We start from the raw sequence: 12,779 nt of genomic DNA, 5'->3' as shown, positions 1-12,779 counted from the left end.
TAAGACCTTAGCTAGTACAGGCATGGCAGAATTTATTGACAGCTATAGAATTATCCTCATTTTCATTTTCATTTTTGTACACAGTTTGAAGGAAAAATATTGTAACTTTCCCTTTCATAAAAATACTTGTATTCCAATTGGAAGAAGTGATTAAAAAGATCTCCCCAAATAAGTTCCTCAATTGAGTTCACTAAGTAGCAACATGTTTGTTAACTATGAACTAAATTTCCATATGTTCATTGCACTTATTAACTTCCCACTTTGAGTGGCTTCTACAGCTTCTTTTAGGAATGCATTTTACATATAGGAAAATTGTAAGCAGAATTTTTTTTCTGGTATTAATCTAAGGATGTTTTTTTCTTTATTTTAACAACTTTTCTAGCTGCATCAACATGGAAAAATAAAAATACTCTTCCTTTTTTTGTCATTTGGCCAAAGAGCGTGTACTAATTTCTTTAAATCTTTTGTCATAAACCAGTCATTCAAGTTCCTAATGTTGAGAATACCTATAGAAAAAATTGAGAAAATAAACAACAGTAAGGAGATGCACATCACTGTCTGTAGTTGTGGAATGAGTGGGGAAGGGGAAAAAAAGGAAGAAAATCTGAGGGTAGGAAAAAACAACATAAGAGAACATGTAAGACAAAACAAAAACTGCAAGCATTCATACCCCGTTTGCTCTCTAAATTTTGGGTTGAGTTGGGGTTTTCTCCATGTACTTTAAAAGTAACAGAGAAGTCTATACACACGAACATCTTTATTTTGCGAGTCATCTTACCAGGCAATTGAAAACTGATAAGGCAAAAAAAAAAAGGTTATTGTACCACTTTTCAACAAAACTATCAGGATGCTGTTGGGGTGATCTCAGTTCAGCTTAAAAAAAATTACTTCGTGTTGGTGGAAAGTGCTGGCTTAAGCTTCCCTAAGACTTGTCCTTTAATTATCCTCAAAACAATTCAGGTATAATCTGGAAATAGTGATTTAATTCCTGAATGCTGTCTTGCCAGTAATACATTTCACCCCAGGTGCAGAAAAGCCACTTTGCTAGATGAAAAGTAAATGTAGTTTTCACAACAATTCCATCTCTGAGAACAGATTTTTTAAGTGAACATGTATCCACTAGGAAGAGGGTTAAACTTCAGTGAACTTATTTGAAGAAGGTCTTTCTTGCAGAATGTACTTAATAAGATATTTGAAGAAAGAAAATACTAGTTAAAGAGTTTTAACCAGTAAATAGTAACGTTTAGTGACTGAGGAGATAAAAGGTTGAGTCTAGTCAATGAGAATTTCCAAATAAATACTGTACCTATGAAAAGCAATCATAAAAAAAAGAGAAGCTATCCTATAAATCCCATTTTTAGAGGTACAGCAGCAGAAAAAAAAATGAGACAAGGATAATGTAAGCCCACTGCTGAACGAGGTGGCTGACATTCAGTGCCTTTGCTCTGGTTTTTACTTGCAATATCTGCTTTCAAGTTGCCCAAGTCCCTATGCTGAGTGACAAAATTTAGAGGAAAGAAGTACTATCAATGACAGAGGAATGCCAAACTAGGAATTACTTAAGCAAAGAGGGTATTTATATATGTCCAAAGGGCTCAATTAGACAAGATCCTGAGCAACCAGCTTGGACTGTAAAGTTGACTTGCTCTGAGCAAGTAGTAGGACTATATGACCTCCAAAGGTCTGTTTCACCCTAAATTTTCCTGGGATTCTATGGATGTAAACTATATTGCCATTCAGAAAAAAATCATATTTTTATAGGTTTGTTTGGGGGCAGCTTTGTATACTGAACGACAAAGGTAGACATGCCCATAGATACAGTTTCCTCAAACGTATCACCTTGTTATTACATTTTTGTAGTAGTGTCAAATGTAACCAAACATAAGATCAGGGACAAGGACAGTACATAGGCAGTGGCGGATGTTTCTGGAGATTAAGGGGAATGAAATCTGGAAATGGCAGAGTTGTGTATGGGTATTGTCACAACAGAGAGATGCAGGGATAGGAATTTGGAAAATAGGGACCAAGGAATATACAGCTGGTGGAGAACATTATGTTCTTCCGGGCCCTGGGAAGGTAAGTCACACTAATTCTGTTGCATATCATGCTCCTCATATCTGGGTCACTCAGGAGATGACAGCCCACTTCATCTACCTGCTGTTTCATTAGTTTAACTCAGAGATTCGCAGTGTGGAATTCCCATCACTGCAGTTCTCTTAAAGGCTTTGCTTAGCCACCTGAATACTGTTCGTTTTTACAAAACATGCATATTAGTTAGGAAATCAGAGATCACTGTAATGGAAATGTTTAGAAGACTGATAGGTCGGGTCCGTTTTAAGCTTTAAACCAAAATTTTATTGAATTAATTTGTAAACAGCATACTTCATGCTAACAATTTTTACACATTGTTAGTCATTCTCGCTACACCTACATACTGTTATTCTGTAACACTTACATTGTAAAATATCTGTGATTGTACAATACTATGGAGTTGATGCCTTATAGTTAGCGCTGATGGCTATGGTCCTTGGTGGTCCTTAGTTCCCAAGGTCAAGGTAATCTTGTCCTTTGGAAACTTTTTGTTACTTGTCTGAAGTGCAACTACACCCATCTCTGTCCCTTTGGTGGTCGCATTGTCCACATACTCATGTAAAATGCTTATACATTGTGCCTGGCTACATCCTCACAGTGTTCTACAATACTTTGATGCTACTGTAGCTATACTGTTCTATTCCCCTTATAACGGGATTCAAGGCGAGGTACTATTAATTATATTCTGATCAGGGCACTTGTAATTTATAGCTTTCATAGGACTCTTTGCAGAAGTTAATATAAGCTTGTATTCCAATAGAATATTTTCAGTGTCATTTACTTTTTTGTTTATGGTTATAACCAGTGTCTTCCATTTTTTTTAATGGTGCACTGAGGTCCTTGAAGGATATTGAAGTAAAAAGACTCTGCCAACATTTTTCTGTCATAATAATAATGCTTAATAATAATTCTACCATAGTAATGGAATAATAATGCTACCTGTGTGTTCCTATGGTTTAGTTCCATTTTTTGGTAGATGAAACTCTTTGTCCAATGAGTCATGGTTGTATTGTCATTGTCTCAAAACAAAAGACATGTCATGTGTGAAGACTACCAAAGATATCTTCATTACTCTAGAAATGCATTTTTTTCTCAGAGGAGCAGCTCTAGCCTTGTACTCAAAAACTTCACTAGACAGCGTCAGATCTTCCCCTTTCCTCTGAAGAAATTATTGCTAGTTATTTCAGTTAACAATATGGTCAGAATGTATAACAGGAGCCCCATATTATGTTTCCTCATTACTGGCTGGCCACTGTGTTCGTCTTGCAGGCTGTGTTAGTATCACTGCCTGGTTTCTCCCTCACCTCCAGGCCTTTGAAATCCCTTTTGCACACTCGGTTCTTCTGTTCCTGCGAGCAGCTCCATCCCTTACAGCCAGCAATTATCTTGCCGTTTCCTCCTACTCATGTGTCCTACGCGTTTTCAACAGACATGGTAGATGAGTTCTGCCTCGTTCAACCGTTTTATCATCTGCAAATAGAGGCATGAAGAACAGTCCCAGCTGGATGTAACACTCTGCATTCTGCCGTACTTTTGCTCAGTAGTAAAATACAAGACCCAAAGAAATTTCTACAAACTTTCACATTACATTTTCATTTTGTGTTTCATCTGTGGTTGTTTTTTGTTTGTGTGTGTGTGTTTGTTTATCTAGTGCCTCTGTGCCCCTGGATGGACAGGAGAATTTTGCCAATTTGCTGAAAACGCATGTTTAATTTACCCAAATAGTTGTTCTGATGGAGCAACTTGCATCGATATGAGTCACCTGAGAGAGCAGCCTTTGTTTCAGTGTTTGTGTCCTCGTAATTTCACAGGTAAGGCATATACAAATCATGTAGAAGTTTGCAGTTTCATTTCCTTTTAAATATTCAAGTACAGGAATGCTGAATTTTCAAGAAGAAGGAATAGAGAAGTGTTTGGAGGGGTAACCACATCTCTTTGCATTTTCTGCCCTCTGCTGTGATGCCTAGAAAATCTAAATCAAACTTACAGGTTCCTTTTGAAGCTTCCAGTTAAGGTTATAGTAAGAATCGACCTAGAGCAAGTATTAGCTTCGGTTGCAGAGACTAAGTGTATGTCCACATGTAGAAGTTCTGCATGTGAGCTAGATGTCTGCCTTCTCATTATAGTTCCTGGAGATCTAATTAATGAAAGCAACGGAGTCCAGGGAGTTTGTTAGTTTGTATCAGCCTGTATTTGTTCAGATAGCTTTAGTTATCTTTCTGAGACCTGAATCCCTTTATCATTGGGATGGAATTAACTGATTCACTTGACTTTAGAAGTCTAAAGTAACGTGAGACCTGGTTAACAAGTCTTCAAGGCTCTATGTGTTGCCAGTGAGTAAGTGTTTTCAGCGGGGAATTGAGACCACCTGTGTTAGGTATTTGGTAGTGGTTGAAACACCTTCTTCAGGAGCGTTTCTTTTTCAGTTGGCTACAAAAGAAGCCCGGAAAAATAGTTTAGATTAACCACATTGGTTGTTAGCTTGCAAGGAAAACAACTTCTATTTTTTCCTCCTCCTTACCCTGGAAGTAGAAGCCCATTTAATTTGGATGCTACAATGCTTTACTAATATTTGTTTAGAGAGAGAACTGAAAAAGAAGCATTGAATATGATTTACTCCAGTTTTAGGTAACAGTAAGGAAACAGATATTAGCCAGATGTATATCAATTTAAAGGTAAGTGCCAAAAGATTAACAGAATTTAAAAAATAACCAATTGAATGATAGAAACTCAGTAGTTATTACCTAAAGAATGAAAATTAAATTAAAGAAATGCTAGTAATACACAGAGAAAACAGACTTTAAATTTATTACCATTGAAAAAGAAATCACAGAATCATATCCCAGAGAGTTGCAACTTTCAACCTCTCTTTTCACTTCCACCTTGTCACCTGTATGGTTCTCTTTTTTTCAATGTCATCTTGGGTTATTTTTTTATTGGTATGACAACTAAAATTATGGATTTCTTAATGAAAGTAATGTTTCACTATGATACTTCAAGGCTTTTGAGATAATAGTAAGGTTGCTACTGTACAACATAATCATGAAACAAAAGTCTGACAGGCTATAGTAAATGGCAATAAATGTATGTAATTAATACAATTTAACCTTACTAAACACTGAGTAATGACTGAGTTCAAGTGGAACTGACTTCAGTGTTCAGGGACATCTTACCATAAGGTCAAGATTCTTTCCTTTGTGTGATCTCATTGTAAGGGGTTCTTTATATTGTAATAGTTGGGGTTTTTTTTTTTACTTCTTTCCATTTATAAATTATTTGTTACTTTTTCACTCTTGTTCCATATCATTTTTCATTTATACCTGTTTATTGTTTCATTTGTGTTTTGGGGAAGGGAGAGAGCAAAGGACAATGCGGTGGCAATTTTGGCATGTTTACTTGACTCTGAATTAAATAGCATCTGCAACCAGAAATGCTATTGCAGTTCACATCTAATTGTTCTTAATTGTGTTTATAAATTATAAACACTACAGCTGTAGCCTTTGCATTAACATTTAAATCATATTTGGAGAAAACTTATCTTAGGGAAAACAAAATATGACAAGATATAACATTGTCAGCCGTGAAAAGCAGAACTTTGATTTTAAAAATATTAAAAACATTTGATTTTGGTTTCATACGCTTTAATGAAACTTTGTAGAAGGTTAGCATATACACACAAATGCAATTTTAAATTACATTTCATATTTCGGTTTATATGTAACATACATTTTGGATCACTGACTTAGAAAAATATCCATGTGTTCGGTTTAAATGCTCAAAGGAGAAAAGAAAAAGGTTATAAAATATAGTTATATTTGTTGAATAGATGTCACGACTTTTGTGCTTTCAATTTCCTTCTACAGTTAGTTCCTTATTTTCCTTTTCCTTTTTCTCTTCTCTGAAAGTGGATAAAAACTTTTGTATCTACAATAGTGCATGTAAGTAACATGGCTTATGACATTGAAATGAAACAATCCATGTCAGCGATTTCTCAGGTTTTGCACAGTAGACCAATTGTCCTTGAAGAAGCTTCCTCTAATTAATTACTATCTTTCCTTCTGTGTAGAGCAATCATATAGGCAGGAATTGATTGGGTATGTTAGACACTTCATTTAGTTAGTAGAAAAGTCCTTTAATTAAAATAATCTTACTACTGCTAAAATGAATTGCACCCCAAGCAAACTCACCAACCAGAATTTGAAGTACTACTTCAATTACATACATTTTCTTCATCTTCAAACTTTCCTTTTAGAAGATTCATTAAGATCATTCACAGATTTATCCACAATTTATTTTTGTTCTTTCTCTCTTTGTTTAATTGAGTTGAGACAGGGCTGCTAATTTCTACAGGTATATAGGAAATTAATACAAACAGACTTGGATGAAGCTTGCACTATTGAACTATGTAGGTGGTTTGAAACAGTCTTCTGGAGAAAGTATCTCTAGTGCCGTAATAGCTAACGTCCCAGAGAAGAAGGTATGGGATGTAAAAGTTCCTTTATCTTTCACAGACTAGTTAAGACAATGTTTATACTAGTGAACGAAACAATTGTATCGCCTAACTTAAACCCTATTTTACCCCCCTAATTTAAATCCACATTTTAAAATTCTTTTGTTCTCCACAACACAGTGGTGACGTGGTTGAACACCGGTGGGCAGCTAAGCACCGCACAGCTGGTCACTCACTCTCCCCCAGTGGGATGGGGGAGAGAGAGGATCAGAAGGGTAAAAGTAAGAATACTTTTGAAAGTTGAGATAAAGGCAGTTTCACAGGGAAAGCAAAAGCTGTGCACACAAGCAAAGCAAAACAAGGAATTCATTTGCTGCTCCCTGTTGGCAGGTAGGTGTTCTACCATGTCCAGAATATTTGGGGAAGGTCTCTATTTTCCACTTGTAAGTGGAAGTCTTACAAGTCTCAAAACTCAAATAGATAAAAAGAACAATAACGTTTCTTCCACTGCTATATTCCCTGTACTAAAGGTGAGCTGGTAAAGGAATTTTTGTAGCATCACGGGAGGTCCCTATATCACAGGAGTGTCACTGGAATTACACAGCAGTATATGTCTCAGCAACAGCTGCTGTCATTTTAAGCTTTGTTCATTGCACTTTATGTTATTACCATTGTCACCTTTGAAAGAGAAATTGTTAGTGCACACAGATTCCAAACATCAATGACCATGGACTGAAATAATGGAATAAAAGAAGTCACTTGCTAAGTATTACTAGAGGAATTCACTCAGAATACTTATCTTCATTAAATGATGGGAAAAGGAACAGCTCGCTGCTTTGCAGAGGATTCAGTTTTCTGTTAAAGAAGAACTTTCAGTGATAACTGGCAGAAAGAAAAAATAACAACTAAATTCGATCTCTAATACTCTTCAGTAGATGTCTAGAGATGTTTCCTGCTGTTTAAATTGCCTTTTAGAAGGCGTGGCTGAATAGCATTACTTGGGGTGAAATTATCTTAGTTAGGGCAAGGGTCCTCACAAAGATCTCTCACCTAAGATTGATTACTCTACCTAGAATTCTCTAAGAATATATTTACTGCATAGTTCTACACAACTCCAAAGGAAAATGAGGAAATATTCAGAATCTGTGTAAATCTATTTTCCAACTTCTAGTGGGTCCAATACAGATTACTGTAAGTGCATTTATTGTCTTTCAAAGTAATTAAAAGTTCCTGGAAATGGAATAAATCATGGCTAATTTTTAAGTGCCTACAATGTCTGTACCAGGCTTGTCACTCTGTGCTCTCTGCAGATTCTGTGGAAAGAAATTAGTATTTTAAAGACTCCAATCATCTGACCTGTTTTGGATGTAGAGTTCGGGATGAGACAAATCACGCCTCAAAAGTTAAGAGTTTTTCATGGCCTGTAAATGCAATAGCATGGATGTAAAGGCCCACATTTCAGAAGGTGAATCTTAACTGCCCATGCCCTGCCAAAGAACATATTTTTTAATGTTCCCCCCTAGCTTCTTGGTTTAAATGGTCAAAAAGTAGTGGCTTTGTGTGAATGTCTGCATGTGCACATCTGCACTAAATCTATTTGAGTGTTATAACTACATTCAAAAACAGAAAAAAGAAAAGATACTCTTAAGTTGTAGCTTGCTAAAATTACTTTAATTTTAGAGAGAAAAAAAAAAAAAAAAAAAAAAAAAGAATTATTATGCAGTCCCGGTACCTGTGCACTGAAGAAAAGTGTTAGGTCATGTACTATATTTTGTTTGATAAACTTGTTGCCATATAAGATAAGGAATGGGAAATGCTCAGTGTAGATTCTTTATGTGCTCTTTATTAGCATAGTAGTTGTTACTTGCATAGTTTCTGCAAAAGAAAAAGTGATAATATTAAATTGAGAGCAGAAGTGCAAAAGTAGACCAAAACAGAACACATAAACCTGAAAATATTTCTAGTAATGACAAGTGCAGCTAAAGTCCTAAGGAATGCAAATTCTGATTTTAAAGCTTAAAATGTCTGGGTCAGTTAAAAATGAAACACTCTTATTAGAAGTGCTAACTTTTCTACACTCGGGGAATATGGAAGGCAATTGTGAGTTATATTCTTTAAAAGGACCTTCAGGAAGTTATTCGGTAAATTCAGACTTACTAGTACGTACATCGTCAGCTGATTCTGTTATGCTCAAAATCTTGGTTATGGGCAAGGAAGAAGCACGGTTCATATACATGTAAAGCCCCAATTTTATTGGTAATGTAAGTGAAATGTTAAAAATATAATCATTATTGGGCTAGATCTAATTGCTACAGAAAATGAATAAAAATGGTGGTTTAATTGGGACTCACATAATTTTTAGTTTCTGCCCCTTTTCATGACATTATACTCACCTTTTTCCCTCCTCCTCTTGGGGCTTAAGGTCAGTGGCTTCATAGTGGTGGTGTTGGGGGCAGTGTTAGAGAATCTATAGTCCTTCACTGGGAGGAATATGATGTTCATCCTGGCGGTTTCTTCTCCAGCTCTCTAGGATCTCCTTGGGGTTATTTCTATATGTCTGCTAAAATGCTTTTACACTTTTTCTTCATTGGGCTGCAGTTCTATTTTTTTATCTGAATTTACTTCTTATAGTGGTTCTAACGTATATTAAATAGTATTTCTTTGTTCTTTTTGTTGCCCTTAAGACCAGTTATGTCCAGCTCCAGATCTGCATTCTTTAAGTGACCACTGGTGAGTTGTTTATAGCCATGAGGTCTCCAATGCCAAACCTATGCCCCATCTCTTACCATCCCATGCCTGTGTTCCTCACATCGCACGCGGTGTCTCCACTTCTCAAGGCCTCCATTATCGTACCAGCCCTGTATTCCTTTACAGCATTGCATTAGAGTTGTAAATCTCACTATGCATACAATAACTACTTGATACTACTATCTATATAAAACTATGGTTGTACCGTACCAAGATAAACAAAAGAAAAGCAAATTAGAAGAAAAAAAATGCTGTCACAGTTAAGCCAAGTAAAACATCACTGCAGGAAAGACAGACCAAGCCTGATGACCTTCAGTCCTAAGGCCTTGCAAATTCCGTGCAAAGCTTGTGGCCTCTCGCTAGCAGTGGCAGTACTGTAGTGCGGGGCTACGCGCTAAAACCCCTCACGGTTCCTTTCAGAATTTGTATTGCGTTTGCCACCTTTCCTTCTTCTGGTCCCAAAGTCGATTTCAATGATTGCTCACATGCCGCTGACAGTACTTCAGCAATGCCATGCTTTAGTCCCTTTAGAATTCTTAGGTGAATATCATCTGGATTTGGTTATTTGTTGTTATTATTTAAATGCACTGGTAAGTTTATAATCAGGCATAAGTATGCTAGTTTATCTGTTTCTTAGCTGGCTGGTACGAAGCCCAGAACTATGTAGTTGCTTTAGTGCATCATGGATACCAAGCTAACAAACACAGATGAGAAGCAAGGTATATTCTTTCACGTTTAGTATGCTAATGTAGTTAAATGTCTCATCCCGTAGTACGCAGAAAGTGGAAGCGGGGATAAGCTGCTTGAGAGGAATATAGGGACATTACCTGAGTGCATAGATGGAGTTAGAAAACCTAAAGCTCAGCTGGAGACAAAACTGGCAAGAATCAGGGAGGACAAGAAAGTTTTCTCTAAGTGTATTGGTAGCAAAAGAAAAGACAAGGAAAACAAGGGCCCTCTGCTCGGTGGGGCAGTGGGTACAATGCAAAGTAAACTGCTTTTTATGCCTCAGTTTTCACAGCTGCCTGCTCAGGTGCCTTCCAGTTCCTTGAGCCTCACAGCAGACAAAATCTGGGAATGTAGCACTACCCACAGTAGAGGAAGATACTGTTAGGAGCGCATAAGGACATCAGACATGTATGGGTCCATGGGACCAGAAAAGACATACCCAAGGGTGCTGAGGAACCTGGCCAATGCCATTGTGAGGTTGCTATCTCTTTGAAAAGTAAGCTGGTGAGGTCCTTGACTGGAAAAACTTAAATGCCAACCCCATCTTCAAGAACTGAAGTGTATTGACTTCCCAGATTCTCCACCTGGGATGGGGCAATCCTGGTTATACGTACAAACTGGGGGATAAGAGGCTGGAGAAGCAGCCCCGCAGAAAGAGATCTGGGGGTCTGGGTTGATGGCAAGTTGAAACTGAGCCACCCGCGTGCCCTGGCAGCCAGAAGGGCCGACCGCGTCCTGGGGTGCATCGAGCACAGCATCGCTGGCTGGTCGAGGGAGGGGATTGTCCCACTCTACGCCGCACTGGTGCGGCCCCACCTTGAGTACTGTGTGCAGTTTGGGGTGACTCGATATCAGAGGGAGATCAAACTATTAGAGTGTGTCCAGAGGACAGCAAAAAGGGTGGTGAAATGGAATGAAGCTGCATCAGGGTAATTTCAGATTGGACATCAGGAAAAGGTTCTTCAGTGAGCGGGCTCCCCAGGGAAGCGGTCATGGGGCCAAGGCTGTCGGAGTTCAAGGAGTGTGGACGATGCTTTTAGTTGTATGGTTTAGTTGTAGGTAGTCCAGCAAGGAGCAGGGAGTTGGACTGGGTCCTTCTGGGTCCCTTTCAACTTGAGATATTCACAGAATCACAGACTCACGGTATCACAGAATGATTGAGGTTGGGAAGGGACCTCTGGAGGTCATCTTGTCCAACTCCCTTACTCAAGCAGAGTCCCCTAGAGGCAGTTGCCCAGGACCATGTCCAGCTGGCTTTTGAATGTCTCCAAGGATGGAGACTCTACCACCTCCCTGGGCAACCTGTGCCAGTGCTTGGTCACCCTTGCAGTAAAAAAATGTTTCCTGATGTTCATGCATAACCTCAGTTTGTGCCCGTTTGTGGTCACATTTTATTTCACTGCTATCTTGGTCATAGAATTTGTAATTAAACAATTTAACTTGTAAGAACACATGCTTAGGTAAAAAATGTGTAAAGTCAATTTTAAAAATAAACAGTACAACAGTAAACTCTTTAATCAAATTATTTTCCTTCCCTCTTATATTGTATAATTTCTTTATTTTTTTCCTTTGTTCTTTGTACCTGCTGAACTTATTCCTGATAGAAGAATAACATGCTTAATTGCGCACAAAAATCTTGTTTGAGTTCTCTAAGTATTGCATTTCTCAATTATTCAGCCCTCACTCACTATGAAGTGATAATTAGGCATTAAAAGCTAAGTGGATTACTGTGGAGATCTCTCCTGACATCCATTTAACACTTAATCAGATCTTAATACCATAAATTATGCATTTCTCAGCAGTATTCAGATTCTAATAAATTTTATAACAGTTTGCATTTACTAGGTTTTCTTGACCTCATTGTGGCAGGGAAAAATTGTAAAGTTCACTTAAAGGATACAGCCATTATAAGAATTTCAGATTTATAGCAAAATAATTCTTTAAGCATGTTTGATTGTACTAATATTTATTCATAAGGGTTTCTTGGACAAGACAATTCCATCCTCATGAATAAATATGAAAAAATGGGTCCAAAATACATACTGAGTTGAAGTTTATTCCCAGCTTTTTTTTCCCAGTTTTGCCTTCCAGACCTCATTAAGAAAAAAATTTTAACCCCCCCACATTTCCTAGGAGACAGCAACTTCCTCAATACATTTGGCTGATTTTGCAATTAAAGTATCTATTTATTTTTTAGCATGGCTTTTTGCCAACCAATATTACACAAAGTTACATTTTAAAACTCTTGTTCTGGCTCATAACATGACTTTCTAAAAGTATTAATCATGATGGTATCTCCCCAGAGATACAGATACATATAGTTACCTTTAGTGTCAATACGAAGTTAGCAAATGAGAGTCTTGTAAATGTAAGGTCAAGTTGTCCATAGTTGCCCACATAACATTACATATTATATTATAATAATAAACATCAAGCAGTATCTAATTTCCTATTTTCTCTATTATTTATATTTACTGGTAATAATATACTTTAAAAAATATTTCTGACTCAGCAAGCTTTATAATTTACAATAAAATATACTCTTGGCTGCTGAAAAATTGATAAATGCTAACACTGGGCTATTTTGGGCTGAGGAGCAAAGGGACAAAATAAGCATTAGAAGTCTGTATAGCATGCTGGTCAACCTCTCTCTAAATCCATGAGACTGTACATGTGTTTCAGCACCTGTTGGCCCCAGACAGAGATTTCTGGCCAGCAAATCACAGCATTGAAGCCTTAATAAGTATATTCCTGTTTACAT

At 37.3% G+C, this 12,779-nt stretch overlaps 1 protein-coding gene across 1 annotated transcript in view; it reads left to right on the top strand.

The window, feature by feature from the left end:
* The window catches only part of EYS (eyes shut homolog), a 940,845-nt gene that overhangs the window by 189,874 nt on the left and 738,192 nt on the right, over positions 1-12,779 (top strand). The window contains exon 7 of the mRNA XM_049818234.1: positions 3,743-3,902. Within this exon, the coding sequence (XP_049674191.1) occupies positions 3,743-3,902 (160 nt within the window). The remainder of the gene's footprint in view (positions 1-3,742; positions 3,903-12,779) is intronic.

Source organism: Accipiter gentilis, chromosome 15 (genome assembly GCF_929443795.1).
Source record: "Accipiter gentilis chromosome 15, bAccGen1.1, whole genome shotgun sequence".
Taxonomy (NCBI): Eukaryota; Metazoa; Chordata; class Aves; order Accipitriformes; family Accipitridae; genus Astur; species Astur gentilis.
Note: the sequence above shows the minus strand (reverse complement) of the source record. Positions and strands in the feature narration are given on the sequence as shown.